General features: G+C 35.3%; 2 protein-coding genes across 2 annotated transcripts in view; one reads left to right on the top strand and one right to left on the bottom strand.

Annotated features, from left to right (window-relative positions):
• The first annotated feature begins 93 nt into the window (after positions 1-93).
• On the top strand, positions 94-7078 carry LOC126776207 (putative FERM domain-containing protein FRMD8P1). Its single transcript, XM_050498513.1, has 11 exons — positions 94-254; positions 624-838; positions 2121-2246; positions 2507-2746; positions 3097-3262; positions 3596-3757; positions 3965-4150; positions 4523-4652; positions 5277-5417; positions 5926-6043; positions 6710-7078. Exons 1-11 carry the CDS (start codon positions 127-129, stop codon positions 6892-6894), a joined length of 1797 nt encoding a protein of 598 aa, XP_050354470.1. The 5' UTR covers positions 94-126; the 3' UTR covers positions 6895-7078.
• Positions 7079-7783: 705 nt separating this feature from the next.
• The window catches only part of LOC126776160 (dynein regulatory complex subunit 7), a 163273-nt gene continuing 152630 nt past the window's right edge, over positions 7784-18426 (bottom strand). The window contains exons 3-14 of the mRNA XM_050498460.1: positions 16818-17012; positions 15515-15676; positions 14582-14767; positions 13542-13752; positions 13065-13212; positions 12523-12632; positions 12126-12273; positions 11757-12033; positions 10515-10736; positions 9692-9898; positions 9053-9144; positions 7784-7940 (exon numbers count right to left, since the gene is read on the bottom strand). Of these exons, the coding sequence (XP_050354417.1) occupies positions 7784-7940; positions 9053-9144; positions 9692-9898; positions 10515-10736; positions 11757-12033; positions 12126-12273; positions 12523-12632; positions 13065-13212; positions 13542-13752; positions 14582-14767; positions 15515-15676; positions 16818-17012 (2115 nt within the window). The remainder of the gene's footprint in view (positions 7941-9052; positions 9145-9691; positions 9899-10514; positions 10737-11756; positions 12034-12125; positions 12274-12522; positions 12633-13064; positions 13213-13541; positions 13753-14581; positions 14768-15514; positions 15677-16817; positions 17013-18426) is intronic.

Consider the following 18426-nt stretch of genomic DNA (forward strand, 5'->3'; position numbering starts at 1 on the left):
TTTTATTCATAAAGCAACACTGATAACGGCGCGAAAGCCGATCGATATTTGAGAATTGTGATACTTTGATGTAGTATGGGTCTTTAAAAATGTATACGCTCTAAATATTATTAATGTATAAATTTCATGGATCACTCTGAAATGGGAGCGTACGGAGAGAATTCAAATGTGCAAAACAGTGGAAACTATATTACCATAATTCCGGTGGAATATTCGAGGCGTGGATATCCTATTCAAGCGGAATATCAATATAAGTAAATATGAAATATTTTATGTATTTAGCTATAATTTATTGATTTAGAAAGCAATAAAACCTTAAAAAATATATCGTTTATATATAATATAAATATTTAATTATAAAGATTATATTATTATTATAAGCGCCTTATAATTATTATAATTCATATAAGTTAGATATAGATTCATAAATGTGCCGAATAGTTCTATATCAAATAGCCACCTCTGTTTTTACAAATATTAAAATATAATATAATTAAATAAGAATTATGACTCATTAATTTAGAAAAATAAAAAAAAACGGCCTTTGAAAATTAACCGGCGTACACGTAAACCTAGGTAACGTGTTATCGGTGTTTTAAGCACATTGTCTATTATTATTACAGTGAATTCAGATCACGTGAGGAATATTACAGCGTACAAAGTCAAAAGCTTCAAGCTGAAGTTAACGCCCACTTGTATTCAGTGTCACAACGATTACCGCACTTATCGTACAGCCCTCTAGGACGCCACAATGAATGGGATAAGCATGATCCCCACAAACCATTACCGGACTCCAAGGAGAGCAATTCTTCTGACTCTCTGGAAAAGAGCGTTATGGGTAAAATAATTTCATTATGTATACATAGTGTTAACGACATTATAAAGTTTTCTATAGCTTCATAAATAAGATAAACATGACTCGCTAACTATTACCTGACTGGAGCGTAACTCCGGATTTGATCAAAGAGAGTTATTTGGGTGTAAATTTATGGGAGACAAATTAGATTTCGATGTAGTGTCAACACTCGTACAGTTTTTAGAAAGTTGCGTTAAACAAGAAAAACCCGTGGCTTCTCCATGGGTTTCAGTTTAGTCCTTCAAATTTGAACATAGGTACATAATGCCTTATTACACATATAAAATATTTAAATTAAAGGTAGCAGCGTTAGTCTAAAAAATGTTTTAGTTTTGGTAACCGCAAATACTTAATATATATATATTAATTAATATATATACTTAATATATATATATATATATATATATATATATATATACTGGATGTATATATATATACATCCGAACCGATGGTAAACTTTGTCAATAAGTAAGTGTAATGCTTCTATATTTAATAAATAATTCACTTTTAACTTTGACTTCAAGTTGCTTGACTCAGTTGATAACAGGTGCTTAAATATCAACCAATAATTAAGTAAGATTATTACATAATAAATAGATAAATATGATTGTCATGAAAAATATTTTTACAGAAACTATTGTCGAGTAAGATACTTTTAGAGGCAGGCAATAATTGTTGTTGACGTATAAGTAGCATAAATAGCACTTATCACTTAGTAGTTAGTCTGTAAATGCCCGTGTCCCACTGCTGGGCTAAGGCTTCTCCCTTTGAGAACGTTTATAGCTTATTCCATTTACCATAATATACATTACCGTATATACAAATGTATAAACAGCTTCTTGGGCGGAAACATTTTATGGATAAGATACTTTTTAGAGATTTTTTTTTTTTTTATAGAATAGGAAGGTGGACGAGCATATGGGCCACCTGATGGTAAGTGGTCACCAAACGCCCTTAGACATTGGCATTGTAAGAAATGTCATCCATCGCTTATAGCCAATGCGCCACCAACCTTGGGAACTAAGATTTTATGTCCCTTGTGCCTGTAATTACACTGGCTCACTCACCCTTCAAACCGGAACACAACAATATCAAGTATTGCTGTTTTGCGGTAGAATATCTGATGAGTGGGTGGTACCTACCCAGACGGGCTTGCACAAAGCCCTACCACCAGTAGGGTAGGATTACAAAAACTACTAAAAAAAATTACATAATATTTTTACTTAATCAAATATAACTCGATATTGGCAAACGGTACGTGCAGGTTCGAACCTCAGCAGTTGCTCCAATCAAACTGGATCCAGCAGTATTGCGGCCGGATCCTTTAGCACTACGGAACCAATCACGAGTGGGGGTAGTTCGTCAAGTGCTATTTCCCCTCCCTTGCCAGGTTAGAAAATGACTTGTTTGAGAATTCGATAACTTTACGTCTTCCTAATTAAAGTTGTCTAGCAGGTGTTTGGTGAAACACTGAGTTGTCTCTTTCTGTTATTATTGATTTGATGTACAAAAGAAAGAGAAAGCATTGTTTAACTTATCATATAATGAATAATTATGGGTAAAGATGTTTAATTACAAAAAAAAAAAAATCGTTATTGGCAATATCGATCGCAAGGAATATTGTATTCAGTGAAAATTTCATACGTCTAGGATCATCAGGCAGTACAACCTCATCTTCCAGCAGCACTTTGAACCCTGTGACCTGTATCTATCTGATGTCACGTACCGCCATCATGGTGGAGATGAGTTCTGAGGAGGTACCTGCATGCGTGACGGCAGCTAGGTTTCTGAACGCAGTGATGTGTACTGAGGAGTTGGGGCTGAGTACTCCGAGTGCCAGGAGTCTAGCAACGAGCGTATTTTCACTTTGGATGTGCAGTCCGTTACTCGGTAAGTATCATGTATTCGTGTATGTATGTATCCTTACGATGTCTTCCTTCACTGCCGACCACGGTAGTAATTATACATAAATATTAAACCCATGAGCACCGCGGAATACCTCAATACAGTGGTATTCAGTATTCGGATTCAAATCTTCGATTAAAATATATTTGTATAATTATGAATATATAGAATAATTATTTTGTGTATTTTGAGATATATTTGTTTAACTCACGATTAGCTGAAAATGATGTTAACACCATATAGTATATTCATAAAACATGAAATTGTAAATATTTGTTTAGAGTAATATCATATGTTTTAAAATTTTAATTTATCTATAATTTCAATTTATTCAGAAATCCAACTAAAACCACACCATTGCCCGTGGCGGATCTGGTCCAGCTGGCAAAAACTACTTCAACGATATGGACATGGGTCGGAATCCCGGCGATCGAAGGACCATCCCGTATTAAGGCTTCAGAGGAACGTGTTCTTTCCACGGCATTTAGAAGAGGGAATAAAGTAAGTATTACCTTTAGCTTGTTCCAAACACAAGATTAAAGACAAATAAATAACTCTGAGATTGAAATAATGAGATATCTTGAACTATCTATTATATTATTTATGGATTCGCTAAAAGTCGTTGTTTTGAAAGTTGGCAACACTGTTATTGGATCTTTGGAAGTAAAATTATAGTGTACATTAGTAGTTAAGTGGAATAGTGTTGTATTGTAAATAATGATATATTAATTAGGAACTGTTTGCAGTGCATAACATAGCACATCGTTAGATCGAAAATAAAATCGGCCCACAAAGTTAAAATTGCGAGTCACTAGTCTGAATGTTATTTTCCAGAGATTCTCGCATCCAGGAGCTGCTGTACGAGGAGGCTCGGCACAACGTGGTGACAGGCCGGTACCCACTGGAGAGCGCACAGGCCGTCATGCTGGGGGGCCTGCAGGCGCGGATACAGCTGGGGCCCTACGATCCTCATCGACACACTGCAAAGTACTTCAGGTACGCCAATGATAAACATTTTGATAATTATAAACATACCGGATTTAATGTTTGCCTATAGAATAACTTCTACCACAACCTCTACAATATTTAATCTGGTATTTTTTTTATTCATTATAAATAATAATAAAAATAGACCCCAAATAATGGAAAGGTGATAACTGTATGTAATGATCCGTTGAGGCGAACGTAATGCTGTCGGGTCAGGGAGCAGCAGGAGCTGTACCTGCCGCGGCACGCGCGCGCGTCCCGCTGGGCGCGCTGGCTGGCGGCGGGGCGCAAGGGCAGCCCCGAGGCGCGCCTGCTGGAGCACGCGCAGCGCCCGCCCGCCGCGCCGCCGCGCAAGCTGCGCCACAAGTACCTGGCGCACGTGCGCGCGCTGCCCACCTACGGGTACTGCTCCTTGGCTGCCATGTACTCGCACTTCGAGCTTTGACGTTGAATTAATTGACGAGACTGAGTACAAAAATACAGTGCGGTGCAAAATAAATTTGTAACTTAAGAAAAGTCGCTTCTCAGTTTCTTCCGATTTAATTTTTCGAAAAATAGATAAAAAATTATATCATGCGTTATCAAAAGTTTTCCAGACTTTCGAAAATCCTAGTAGCATGTCCGTAAAAATTTACATTATATAAATGAAAATATACGTTTAATTTTAACTCTCATAGTAATAGAAATACTCGCTAAAAAACTTGTTTACATATTTAGATGATAATAATTGTCTTCTAATGATTTAATTTCTAATATTAGATATATTATTTACAGCGCGGCATTCTTCCAAGGTCAGATCGAGCAGCCGGTCCGAAGTCTGACCAGCTTGCTGACACACGAAGACATTCCAGTCCTCGTCGCTATTAATTCCAATGGGGTTTACGTTATAGATGATACTGAAAGTGTAAGTCGATATTCACCATTATTCTTCATAGAGTATGAAATTTATTTGTTTTTATTTTATTCATCATGATCTTTAGGACATTAATTTTTTAACATTTTTGGACTACCTCACGAAGCTTGTAGATAATTCATGATGGTAAAATAATTATAATGTATTGTACATAATACATGAAAAGTGGTTTTAACAACACCTTTTCGATGATATTGAACGTTTGGAGTTTCTCCTGTTGAATTACATGCTGGGTATTGAAGTACTCTTACCGTAAAAATACATTGTCATCGGAACAGAACCAATTACTAGTGGTAGGGCTTTGTGCAAGCTCGTCTGGGTAGGTATCACCCACTCATCAGATATTCTACCGCAAAACAGCAGTACTTGATATCGTTGTGTTCCGGTTTGAAGGTTGAGTGAGCCAGTGTAATTACAGACACAAGGGATATAAAATCTTTGTTGATGGCGTATTGGCTATGTAAGCGATGGTTGACATTTCTTACAATGCCAATATCTATGGGCGTTGGTGACCACTTACCATCAAGTGGCCCATATGCTCGTCCGACTTTCTATTCTATATTGATGGCGTTGTCGAAATCCTTATGGAACCAAAGGTAATGGTATACCTTACAGACCGTACTCCTGGGGTTGTTGTACGAGGAACTATCCTGGGATATTGGTTTGCCATCAGAAGACAACGAAGACTGCTTGCCGTGTCTCTTCTTGCAGTTCATGGTAGTCGAAAATGGACTACGAGTTTCGAAAATATTACAGGTGATTAATATTTTCCTTATTTATTGTAAGTCTAAAGTAAATAACAACGCTGATGTTTCTCTGTAACAACCTGTGAATGTCCCATTGCTGGGCTAAAGGCCTCCTCTCCTCTTTTTGAGGAGAAGGTTTGGAGCTTATTCCACCACGCTGCTCCAATGCGGATTGGTGGAATACACATGTGGCAGAATTTCAGTGAAATTAGACACATTTAGGTTTCCTCACGATGTTTTTCTTCACCGTATAGCACGAGATGAATTATAATCACAAATTAAGCACATGAAAATTCAGTGGGGCTTGCCCGGGTTTGAACCCACAATCATCGGTTAAGATTCACGCGTTCTTACCACTGGGCCATCTCGGCTTATGATGTTTCTAGCTTAGTGTAAACAGTGAGCCAATATCATCAAAGTATAATGGTTTCCAAAGATCTTAAGAGAAAGCCTTAACCCAGCAGTGGGATACTCAGGCTGTTACTTTTATGATGATGACAATGTGACTCTGTTCTTAGGTTTTCTCAAAACAAGCGATAATGATGGACACCTTGATCGAGCATTTCGCTGGTGAATACAGGAAGCGGCTCGGGCAAGAGACGCCGAGCGATCACGCCAACTACGACTACCATTCCGGTAAGTAAAAATTCATTCCAACACATTCATTCCAATTGTTTTTTTTTATGAAATGAAAGATTTAATTCCTTATTCAACGGTATTAGGTGGTCTTGTCAAAAGTGTGTCACATCCTGGATCTCTGGACATGGATCCTGAATCATGGATGTCTAGATTTTTAATCGAGTGACTGAGAAACGTGAATACACTTATAAAATAACATCATTTCATAAAAAAAAAAAAAAAAAAAATAACTGCTGAGGGTACATCAATTGCGCCTGTTTACCTGTTCGTACCTTGTGGCTGTATTTGACTAAAGATAATGTTATATATTTTTCCAATTCTCTCGACTAATTCGATTTTCATCAATAACAAATCGGAGAAGTTTGTATGCGTATTATTTCTTATTGATTTGTATGCAAAATTTCTATTTAATATTTTTTAAAAATAACAACTATGCATTGTCGCGCTCCGGGGGGAAAGAGTAATACTTAGGTACTTTAAGGACTTATTAATACTGTTGTTTTCTTAACTGAATTAATGTTAGGACTGGGAGCAACAAGCTGGATTGAGGCTTCAAAGTTTCGAATGAAATTCTTACACGTGTACTCGCATTAGATCGGAGTGGAATAAGCTCCAAATCTTCAGATTTAATTTGGCTAGTAATGTTGGTGTTTCTGACGGCAGACTCCGGCAGCATCTCGCTGCCGCCGCTGTCGCGGCCGGACTCCCCGCAGCGCCGGCTGGCCAACAAGCTGTCCCGCCTGTCGCTCGCCACGCACGACGGGCGCGGTCACCTGCTGGGCGGCGCGGGCGACTGGCGCGCCGACTCGCGCCACCGCCTGCCCGCCTGGGTGCTGCCCAAGCACTGACGCCGCCCGCCCCGACACCCGCCTCGTACTGACCCGATTTATACTTAGTATTGTTGTGGTTGCTTGAAAGGTGGTGAGTCAATGCTATTTTTCACGTAAGAGGGGGGCAAACGGGCTGGAGGCTCAAATAGTGGGTGTGCGAGGCGGGAAATGCCTTAAAAATCGCGCTGTTGTGGATTACCAGACATGGAGGTGGTGAGGATGGAATTTGGAAATCTAAGTTCACGCCATGTCTCCCTCGACAATGGCTGTCGTGCTCCAAATCAGTTAAGAATACATCATCATCAGTCAGATAGGCGATTTTTTTTAATATGTACATACTATTAGTTTATTTAAGGCGTTACAAGGTTAATATAAAATATGTCAACAGTAAAAATTGTCGAAGGAACTTGCCATTCATCCTAATTTGTTATTTCAAATAATATGAATAGAAATAATCTTTGTACAAAACAAGATAAATTACAATTAAAATAAATAAATGTATTTACTAAAAAAAAGGAATTACATTTTCTTATAACATAAGTTTCACCTTAAGTTAAGATAAATATGTGATGTTATAAACAAATATATTTCTTTAAAAAAAATTAAAAAATTGTTTTTTTTTTTAGTACTGATAGTACCATTTTATTATTAAAATTGAATAAATCTTTGCAATGTTCTCGTAGCTGAACCAAATCCGAACCAATCCCAATTAGTCCCCCATTAATTTCCCCATCAGATTTAAGATCTAAAAGTCAATCTTGTAATGATTTAATTTTATCATCGAAACCAATTTTTTATTAATAAAATATTTATCAAACATAATAACATAATTTCTAAACATTATTAACATTATATTTCCGAACAATAACTTTGAATATATAAAACATTATATCTAAAAAAACATTTATCATTTCATACGGTAATAGTGTCGCAGTCGATTGAACTCCTTGAGTAGTGGATGTTTATCCAAGTAGTCTTCCAGGGCTTTGAACCTTGGACTGGACAGATCCCTATGTCTCGTTAGACGAACTTCTAAGGTATGCACTTGGAAAGCTAGTTCAGCACTGAAAAAAAATATGTATAAAGAGGTAAGCTTTTATTTATTTGTTATTGCTATTTTCTTTCAATTCGCGTAAAACTAATCCGATTGATATATAACTTTAATATACCGGCTCTTCATATATATATATATATATATATATTATATATATTATATAATATTATATATTATATATATATTATATATATATATATATATATATATATATATATATATATATGAAGAGTCGGTTGGCTTGGTTGGTGGATACTTGCCTTTCACACCGAAGGTTGTGGGTTCGATTCCCACCCAGGACAGACATTTGTATGCATGAACATGTCTGTTTGTCCTGAGTCTGGGTGTAATTATCTATATAAGTATGTGTTTACAAAAGAAAAATAGTATATGTAGTATATCAGTTGTCTGGTTTCCATAGTACAAGCTCTGTACAAGCTTAATTTCGGATCAGATGGCCGTGTGTGAAAAATGTCATAGTATATTATTATGATTATTATTATTATATATAGGTTATATAATCGTATTTATATGTTGATATAAAACATTAATTATCATATAAACAATTAGTTTTCTCCCGCTTGTTAGAGAAGACTATCAATCAGGTGTAAGATATAAAAGTAGCCCAAATTTCAAGAAAATCTGTTTAGTGGTTTAGCCGTCAAAGCATAACATACAGACAGACATCACTCTCGCATTTTTAATATTAGTATACATGTTTTGTTACGCAACTTTATCTAACTGAATAACATTTCAAGTAGGCCAGATTCGCATGATTATAAACTAGCATGCTTAAGCTATGTTATTGATCATTGTACGATAAAGTTAATATTCTAAATCTTAAAGTACCTACCGTATATTAAACTATAGAAAAGAGTTTAATTTAACTTTAACAAAGCAAAACTGAAATTAGTGCAACAAAAATAGATTCAATAAGTAACCCATCTTTTAATTTCTGTTGAACAAATTTTCAAATTATATTTTTTTTAGTTTCGTGTTGATCATCAAATGTCGATCAACTAAAATCGACTGTGAAGACGCAATAAGACATACGTTGCACATAAAATTATAAAAAATACTCAGTTACATTATAATTAAAAATAAGAACTATGAATAATTTACCTCAAAGCAAAGTACGCACTTTCCTTTTCAGGCGTGAGAATAAATTGATTCGCTAAATACCATAATCTTTTGTTCTTATATTCCGCGTTAAGCTGAAATAAAGGGTTTATTTAGTAATGGTATACACTGACATAATCGTTTATGTTGTATGTAAGAAAAATTTAATGTAAGAAAAGCAAAATTGTTGATTTTTGAGATGAGCAACATTTGATTGATTTTAAGAAATAGCTCAACAATGCTGAAGAAGACTTTCAGGTACTGTATCAGCAAGTGGTACAAGGAGCTAGTAAAATTTGTGTTCTCTCTTCTTCGAAAAGCGTTTTAGCTTAAAGCTAGTTGCAAGTAAATTATGCTATTTTTGAAATATGATTTTTAATACTCGGATCGGCTTTAATCTGTTTCCTTGATATTACTTGTAAAAATTAGTTTTTTATAACTTCCTGGAAAAATGGACTCTCTTGTAATAAAATCTAATTATTAAAAAAAACACATATTTACTAATGGTAAAAAATAAAATATCCTCAAATTTAAAATATGCAACTTTTTCATGCTGCTCATCTCATCGACTTTAATTTCATACATACGTTTCCATATTAAATATGTATATAACAAAATAATGATGGAATATATTTTGGTAACCTTATCAAATCTCTCCTGGACGAGGTTTTGCCTGGCCAGCTGCTTGGCTCGGAAGTCGTTGATGCATTGCTCCCTGACGAGGGTCGCCTCCTTGACGGTGAGCGCGCCCGCGCCATGTCCCGAGCCGAACATGCGCGCGAGGTACGGCGCGAGGGGATCTATTTCAGCATCCTTCTCCCTTTCCGTCACTTCGGCCTTTTGAGCTTCCTTACATGTAAAATTACTTGATCATAATAAGAATTGCTAAATTGAAGTGGAAGTGGGCGGGGCACATCGCTCGCAGAATTGACGGCCGCTGGGGCAGAAAGGTTCTATGTGGTGAAGACGAAACGCGAAACGCACCGACGACATAAAAAGAGTCGCGGGAAGCCGTTGGATGCGGGCAACGCAAGACCGGCCAACTTGGAAATCCTTGGGGGAGGCTTTTGTCCAGCAGTCGACGTCTGTCAGCTGACATGATAATGATGAATAATAACTGTCTTACTTCTGTTTGTTAACACTTGTTATGTGTTTACATTTGTGAACGGGCTTTGAGCCCCCAAAAATTGACCTAGGATCATAAACAATTGTACTGCTATGACAATCGCTAATTATTATAACTATGTAACTACAATTTAAGTTTACTTTAGAATAAAACTAGGCAGTTATTATTATATTCTATTGAGATATAAATTAAAAATACATATACCATTTTGCAACACAAAATCGATTCATCATCATGATTGAGAATTTTTGTCTCCATTGAAAAGTCAATAGGTGTTATTAATTTTTATATTTAAATTATTAATTGATATCCTAATTGATATATTACTCAAAAGCTTACCTGTTCTTGCCAACCTTTCTTAGCGGCGTCATTCCTCTCGGTATCAAACAGGCCCACGAAGAGTACCGGCTCCATAAGCTCAGATTGCCGTTGCTTGAGGTAGCCCGTGATGTCGGACTCACGATCTCGTATATGTTTCCGTGAATAATGTTCGCTGTCCATATTGTCACACAGAGCGTAGTATATGTCCAGTGGACGAGGTGGTTTCGAACATGGATCTGCCTGGATATTGTATCATAATTAAAGTAAACTATTATAGTAATAATAATAAATGCCCGTAAATGTCTCAGGACTTTGCAAAGCCTTTCTTTCTATCTTCTTAAAGAGGAGAAGCGTATTCGATAAACGCTGCTGCAGTGTGGCTTAGTGGACGTATGTGAGATACTTTTGTTCAAATGATTTATAATCACAAATGAAGCTCATGAAAAATCAGCGGTGCTTGTTCTTTGACTTAGGCTATCCACGTATTTCTATCTTCATATTCGGTTCAAAAATTATTACAATAGGACCAAAAATTGTTGGCCGGTGAAAAATTAAGTTATTTGTACAACATGAAAAAGATTGATCACTTCTGAGAAACCAAGAAAAATGTGATGGAAAATTGAAATACCATTATATTTTCAAGACATTCAAGGACGAAGTTAAATATAATAAACTTAGCTAACAGATGGGTAATTAAAACTAATTTTATATACTCCTTTATCGCTTAAAAAACTTATATCTTTTTCTTACACTTAAAAAAAATGAAAAAAAAAGGAAAATAAAAAGAAATAAAAAATATTTTAGTAAAAAAAAAATTTAATCTCGGAAACAACTTTCGAGAGTGGCCTTTATTACATGTTATAAGAATATTGTAATATGAATAACATTGTTTATCAATCTCATAAGATCTAAAAACGTAAAAAAATCTTCAATTAATTCCTATAAAAGTCACGCCGTGACCCAATTACAGGCGAAAAAAGCCGCGAGGTCATTAGCAAACCATTCGCGTTCGTGCTCTAATTACGCGAAAAACCGCGAAATTTGCATATTAATTAAATCTGCGGATAGTGTAAAGCACAGCAAGCTAACGACGATTTCCCCAGTCAATCAAAACGGAAATATCAAAACCTGCGTATCCTTATTACGACATTCCAATTAAGCTTGCAAGTAATGACGATATTGACAAAATGTCATACTTAAAGAAAACTAATACTACAATAAAATAAATTTTAATTTTTTAGTAATTGAAAACAAACTCACAATATATCCAGTCGTCTTGTCCGGGTAGAACAAAATTTTACCTCCAGTTTCTGCCAAATTCGGCTTAATAAAAAATCGCTTGTTATTAGTGACGAAGTTAGATGCATAATGGTATAGAATTTCTATTGTATTCTCTTGAGTGTGAAATATTTTCTTCCAGATATCATCCTTCGAGGGGATGTCGGGATTTCTACTATATGATTCAATTATATCTTTAACTTGTCTTTTTGGATCAAATTTATTGCCTTCTGTAAATGTTATGAAGCGAGTCTCGAGCCTTAAATTAAATCAAGAACATTTGAGGAACATTGTTTTGCTTTTATTAAACTAAAATGTTAAGTGTGAGGATTGTTAACGTTAGTTCCTCACCTGTCTTCCCTATCAGTGTAGTATTCGTCGAAGGTGAGGGAAGTGCAGACGAGCTTAGTGAGATGATCGAGGCGGGCGTAGTAGTTGAACTCCAGTGTTCGTTCGCCTTCCACTGACGTAGCTGGAGCATCGATTGAGTATATATGCTCTGCGAAGAATAGAAATAGTGATTGATTTTGAAAGACGAACATTTCTAGTACTGTTATCTATATATGGCATGATGATGGCATTTTTGATATTATTAAGCTTTCCGCATACGTGCATATACTTGTGCTTTAGGTGATATAAAATAAATATAAGCCAAACGATCGGAATCGAATGTAAAGCTCATCACAAAGCAGTTAATTTGTACAATATATATTTATTAATTATTAAAAAACATTATTTAAATACTCACTTAAAAGGTGGTCTTTTCTCCCAATTCCAAATATTTCTCTAATTTCCCGCTTTAGATGGTCAATTTTGACTGTTAGCATTTTGTCCACCCTGTTTTTGTACCATTCGTATCTGTGAAATATGTACGCTTTCTTTATTCGATGCATTTGTGAACAATCATTAGAATATGTTAATTGTAAGAAATATTCCCTACCAATTACGGTTACGGAAGTATTTCAGGGAAATATAATACTACGCATGAGGTTATAGTTCGTGTGCACTCATTGTTCTAACACTATCATAATCCAATTGGACGGCAAAACAACAGTAACGGCATTTTAATTTTAATGTTATTGGCTCAAAACTTTTACTACTATTGAGAATTTCTTTACATATTTGAGTTATTACTCAATAACTTTTATTGGCCCGAGCCGTGATCTTTCTTATTCTTTTCTGATTGGATCCCAGGACTTCAGGATCAGTCTTATAAGCTAAACATTATCGAACGTAGCAGTTCTGTAAGTGTTGAAACAAACGTTTCTTTTAATGAACTAATTTACTTACGTTAGTAGCGGATTAGATAGAGCGTAGTCTTCGTATATTATTATTCTTTTGATAACGCCATCTCTCTCGGAGTATGGTGCAAATTTTTCCAATAAAACCTTCTTATAACGGATAACTTTATGGCTACCGGGATACCTTCGCTCGTACTCTGTAATAGCAATATTTCAAATGTATATTCTCGTATTTAAATTTGTAACGGTTACCTTATTTTACTTAATTACTTGGAACCTTGAAATAACTTTTGCATCATTCGTGGAAAGTAAAAAAATTATATATTAGTGCGTTTTCAGCACAGACACTTTTCCTAATCTTAAACGTATATATTTATTTGTCTCAGTGCGCTAGGAAATAATAGATTTTGAACATGACAATCGACCTATTAAATACTATTTTGACAGTCCTTGACTTGATACTAATTTTGTCAATGATTATGTATCAATATTAAACCTAATTTCAAAGCAAATAACTATTCCTTACCATCGGCTGTTATATCGAGTTTTTCAACCCAACTTGTAGGTACGTCTAGATGTTTTTCAGTGTCGAAGGCTGTTTTCTTATCAGCGCAGTCGATTCCGATTAACTGCCGCCTGTGGAAGGGCTCGCCGGCAAGCAAATGCTCCCAACATGTAAGATCACTGAGGTCGTAATTGAGCGAACCGAGTCCTTCTGTACAGCTTTGGAGATTGACCTTAAAAAAATATTCTGTTTTTTCATCCTATTATATATGTCATATATATAATAGGTTTACTTAATTTGAATTAATATTATAAATTATACATTACGCGCAACAGGCGGCCTTATTACTAAAGTATGTTAATTTTAATCTGCATATTTTTAAGCATTTACAATGAAAAGTAACGGCTTTACTTATAAATTTTGCTTAGCAGCTGGTTGCGTGGATACTTTTTTCACTCTTTTTTTCATTATTGATTTGATACTAGAAAGAAGGAAACGCAGCATCGTTTCACTAATCACCCGCTAAACAGCATTTATAAGTAATTGGCCATAATTGAGTAAGTATAAATATATATGTTTCTGTTATAATTTATCTCATGCTCGACGAATTTAACTGAAATGATTTTTAAAAACTCGCATTAGAAGAGTTTGGTGGAATAAGCTCATAATTTTCTCCTCAAGAGAAGTGGAGGCATTAGTTACAATGTAATAAACGTAAATTAAACTATCAATAAAACGAAAAACTCATTATATATAATAATACTATTTATATATTTTTCTTTAAAAATAGATGACAGGGTGCCAAAGTGGCCACCCGATTAAATATTGTCACCCACACCCATAGACCGGGCACTGTAAGATATATAACCCATCCCTTACATCGGCAATGCGCCACCAACCTTGTGAACTAAGATGTTATGTCTCTTGCCAGTTGAATATTTGATGATTGTAAGCTTGCAAAAACCCTTATCACCGAGAAAGAAAATTCTTATATTAATAAATAATGTACTAGAAAATATAATAAATTATTAAATGTTAATATAATATATAAGACTACTTACATAATAATTCTCATGATTATAAACACTGTCTAGCTGCTGGTATTGGGGCGCACTTATAGGATATCCATTGCCTTCACTGGGCTCAATAAAAAAGGGCTCTTCGACTCCCTTAAACCCTGGTAGCACGAGCACCCAGGCGTGAGTGCGCCATCCATCTATGTCGTCTGGGGGAGGTTTTTCTAATTCCTAGATTATATTATATTATTCAAGATATTTTTTTTTTAATTTCCAATTGAAATGTCTAGACCACTTAACATAATAGAGCCTCTAATCTATTTGCCGTTCTTTGTTATTTATATCTTCTATACATGCCTTGTCGGATTCGTTGCTAGCTTATAACATTCAGGGGATCTTGCGTCTGATCTATCGCGTTGGTTTTGTAGTCCCATCGGATTATGAGAGTGAGGGAATAGAGAGTGCACTTGAGTTTACTTACACAATTGCACACTATGATAGGTCATATTTGGATGTCTAGTTACCCTTGACAATGACTGCCCTCGGCGAATGTAAAAAGAACAATATTATATAATGTAAAAGACTGTCAATGGCCCACTACCATGAAAATGCTACTCGATGCTTTTGTTAGGAAGAAGGTTTGGAGTTTTATAAGCCAAGTATTTAAGCCGATACATGCATTTCCTTTGGAGGTTTTCTTTCACCGTCGAGCGTGAGATGAATTATAAACACAAATCATTCACATATAAACTCAGCGGTGCTTGGTGGATTTAAAATAAGTATATGTCTTCTGAAAGTGTATTAAAAATAATAATATAAAAAGTAACCGCCTGTTAATATCACTCTGCTGTCGTTCAGAAGTTAAACTTTTTTTGACGAACTATGACTTGTCATTTCACTTGCACACTATTCTCATCTCTATTGTATCAATTTCGGAAACATCAATCAATTGCTCTATTCGAATATACTGCATTTTACCGCAATTTTCTTCAATCTCTCGTTCTCTAATTTGTTCAATTCTGCTTGCTGCTTCTCGGCTTCCTTTCGATCCATCTCCTTGCAGTATTTCGACGTGAGGTCCGGCAACGGAACGAGACGGTAACGAGGTTCCTCGTCCGACGATGGAACTTCTTCGACGACCTTTTATTAAATATACATTACTTGTTTAAAGTTAAAAAAAATAATTCAGTTAAGGTGGAATCAGACAGTTCATTTTGTTCTTCCACTCAAATTCACATGTATGAACAAAAACGTGCAACATAAGTGACAAAGGAATTAATTAGGTGGACGAGCATATGGGCCACCTGATGATAAGTGGTCACCAACGCCCATAGACGTTGCCATTGTAAGAAATGTTAACCATCGCTTACATCGCCAATGCGCCACCAACCTCGGGAACTAAGATGTTATGTCCCTTGTGCCTGTAATCACACTGGCTCACTCACCCTTCAAACCGGAACACAACAATACCAAGTGCTGTTTTGTTGGATATTGGCATTCGGCTTAGGAATGAATATTCACTACAGTGATCATTCTTCAGAGTGAATACGTCTTATATCACATTTATACGAAAATGTAATATACATTTTGGTATTGATACTAACCCACACAAATGAAAATTAGGTTTCTACTTAGCTTAGGTTAGCTTTGATTCACAAGTAGCTGTTTTAATTACTGTTTGGTAACAAATACAATCTTATTACTCCTGTACTTGATTGTATAGTCAGTAATTATTCTGTGAGTTAATGTAGTTTACTATTATAAAAAACCCGCTCAGTTTTTGTTACCAGTTCTTCTCAGATTGGGGTATTTTCTGTTCCGAACAGGAACAGGGGGTAGTGTTAACGTTGATAATAATTATATTTCCAGAATTAATTATTGTAATTAAAGGAAAGAGGATAGAGGATTTTACTATCAAATCAGAATATTTTTATTCAAATAGACTTTTACAAGTACTCATGAATCGTCAAGCTACTATTACTTATGTGATCTTAGTTTACTGAATGTATAGTATAATACGCGTTTCACAAGCTACTCGGTTCTGCACGGGTTGAATAAGGGCCCATTTAAAACGTTTATATTGACAAACATACAAAGAAAAAATCTTATTTTGTTAAACAATAGCCTTCGATGACTAACACAGACACCTCACTAAAGTTTCATTATAATTGGATAAATAATTTAGAAACACGTAGAGGACAAACATACAAAAGAATACATACAAGATTAAGAAAAAAATAACTATTAAAAGCAACATCAATGTACTTATATAATACATAACCTCAGATTCATCAGGTACTTCCGGACAAACGGTTCTATATCGTATGGCCATGCAGACGTCTCGTTTCGCACAGCCGACCACGACGTAGGCATCGTAACCTGCACCGATCAACCAGGAGACCAGTACGTGGGCGAGTTCAAACGGATTCCCGCTGCGTCTTACGATAGCTGTGTACGGTGATATTAGGCGTTCCGGCTGATTAATGACAAAATATTGTATTGAATTTATTATATTACACTAGCAATATGTTCACGCGGCTTCACCCCCTTTAAACTATACTGCTCGTTATGATAGTCTGAAGTTTTTCTTATGTAGTAGGTAGGTAGACTGCAAATGGGCCACCTGATGGTAAGTTGTCATCATCACATTGGCAATGTAAAAAATATTAGACATTCCTTACATTGCCAATGCGCTACCAACCTTAGGAACTAAGATGTTATGTTCTTTGTGCTTGTTATTACACTGGCTCATTCACCCTTCAAGCTGGAACACCTTATGGAATATCTTATGAGTGGGTAGTACCGACAAAGACAGGCTTGTACAAGACTCCTCTAACAAGAATATAAATGGACTGTCTTCTGCATTATAATTAGTATAGATGAATAATTAAGATACTTAATTCTTAAGGACTATACCTACACAAAATACTTGCTCTATTTCTGAGCACAAGACAATGAAGCAGTTTTAACGTAAAATTGCTTCATTGTCTTGTGATTTCCGCAAACAGCCACTAGGGACATTTACGGCTTTACCTATAAATGTTGTTTACGAAGTGATTAGTTAAGCAATCCTGTATTTATCTATCTAATTTACTGGTGGTAGGGCTTTGTGCAACCCACCCGCTCTAAGTACCACCCGCTCATCAGATATTCTACCGCAAAACAGCAATTTATTGTGTTTGAAGGGTGAGTGAGCCAGTGTAATTACATACACAAGGGACATAACATCTTAGTTCCCAAGGTTGGTGGCGCATTGGCGATGTAAGCGAAAATTTCTTACAATGCCATTGTCTATGGGAGTTGGTGACCATTCACCTAAAAAATTATACTATAAAAAAAATCATTTTCGAATGTCAAATCAACGATGAAAGAAAGAGAGAAATCAGTGTTTAACTAAAAACATGCTCAGCAACGTTTACGACGCCAGGGTCTGTGGAGAAGGAAGTAAAAAACAAAAAACAGTAGTTGCTTCTATTTAACTTCTTCTATATTCTTACTATCTTTAAATTATTAAATTTCTAAAGGGAATAATTTTATATTTGTCACGTGATCGTGCGCTAAAAATTCTTGTAAGAACTGGCTTTTTAGCTATGGTCTTTAACTATTTCGCTATTTATTAAGTTTAAATAAATATATATAATGTTTTTTTTAAACAAAAGAGCAATTTATAAAAGTAATTTATAAGTTTAACGTTAAGTGATTAATACTGCTAGTCTCTAATAGATGGCGCAACTTGTATCGTAAGCACTTTTGAAGTTTTAATTTCATAGCAGAAAACTACAAACATAACTTGCTTGTTATTAAAATAAATATTTACTTTATAGTTGTAATTTATTGATATTATAAAAATTTAGATTATTTAAATAATTTCTTATTTACAAAGGAACTCG

The sequence above is a fragment of the Nymphalis io genome, chromosome 19 (genome assembly GCF_905147045.1).
Source record: "Nymphalis io chromosome 19, ilAglIoxx1.1, whole genome shotgun sequence".
NCBI classification, from domain to species: domain Eukaryota; kingdom Metazoa; phylum Arthropoda; class Insecta; order Lepidoptera; family Nymphalidae; genus Nymphalis; species Nymphalis io.

Bases quoted from the DNA above. Each gene is read 5' to 3' on its own strand.
- LOC126776207 (XM_050498513.1), top strand. From the start codon at position 127: ATGGATCACTCTGAAATGGGAGCGTACGGAGAGAATTCAAATGTGCAA. The intron at 839-2,120 runs GTAAAATAATTT...CGGTACGTGCAG, and splicing joins TCTGGAAAAGAGCGTTATGG to GTTCGAACCTCAGCAGTTGC. The intron at 3,758-3,964 runs GTACGCCAATGA...CTGTCGGGTCAG, and splicing joins CACACTGCAAAGTACTTCAG to GGAGCAGCAGGAGCTGTACC.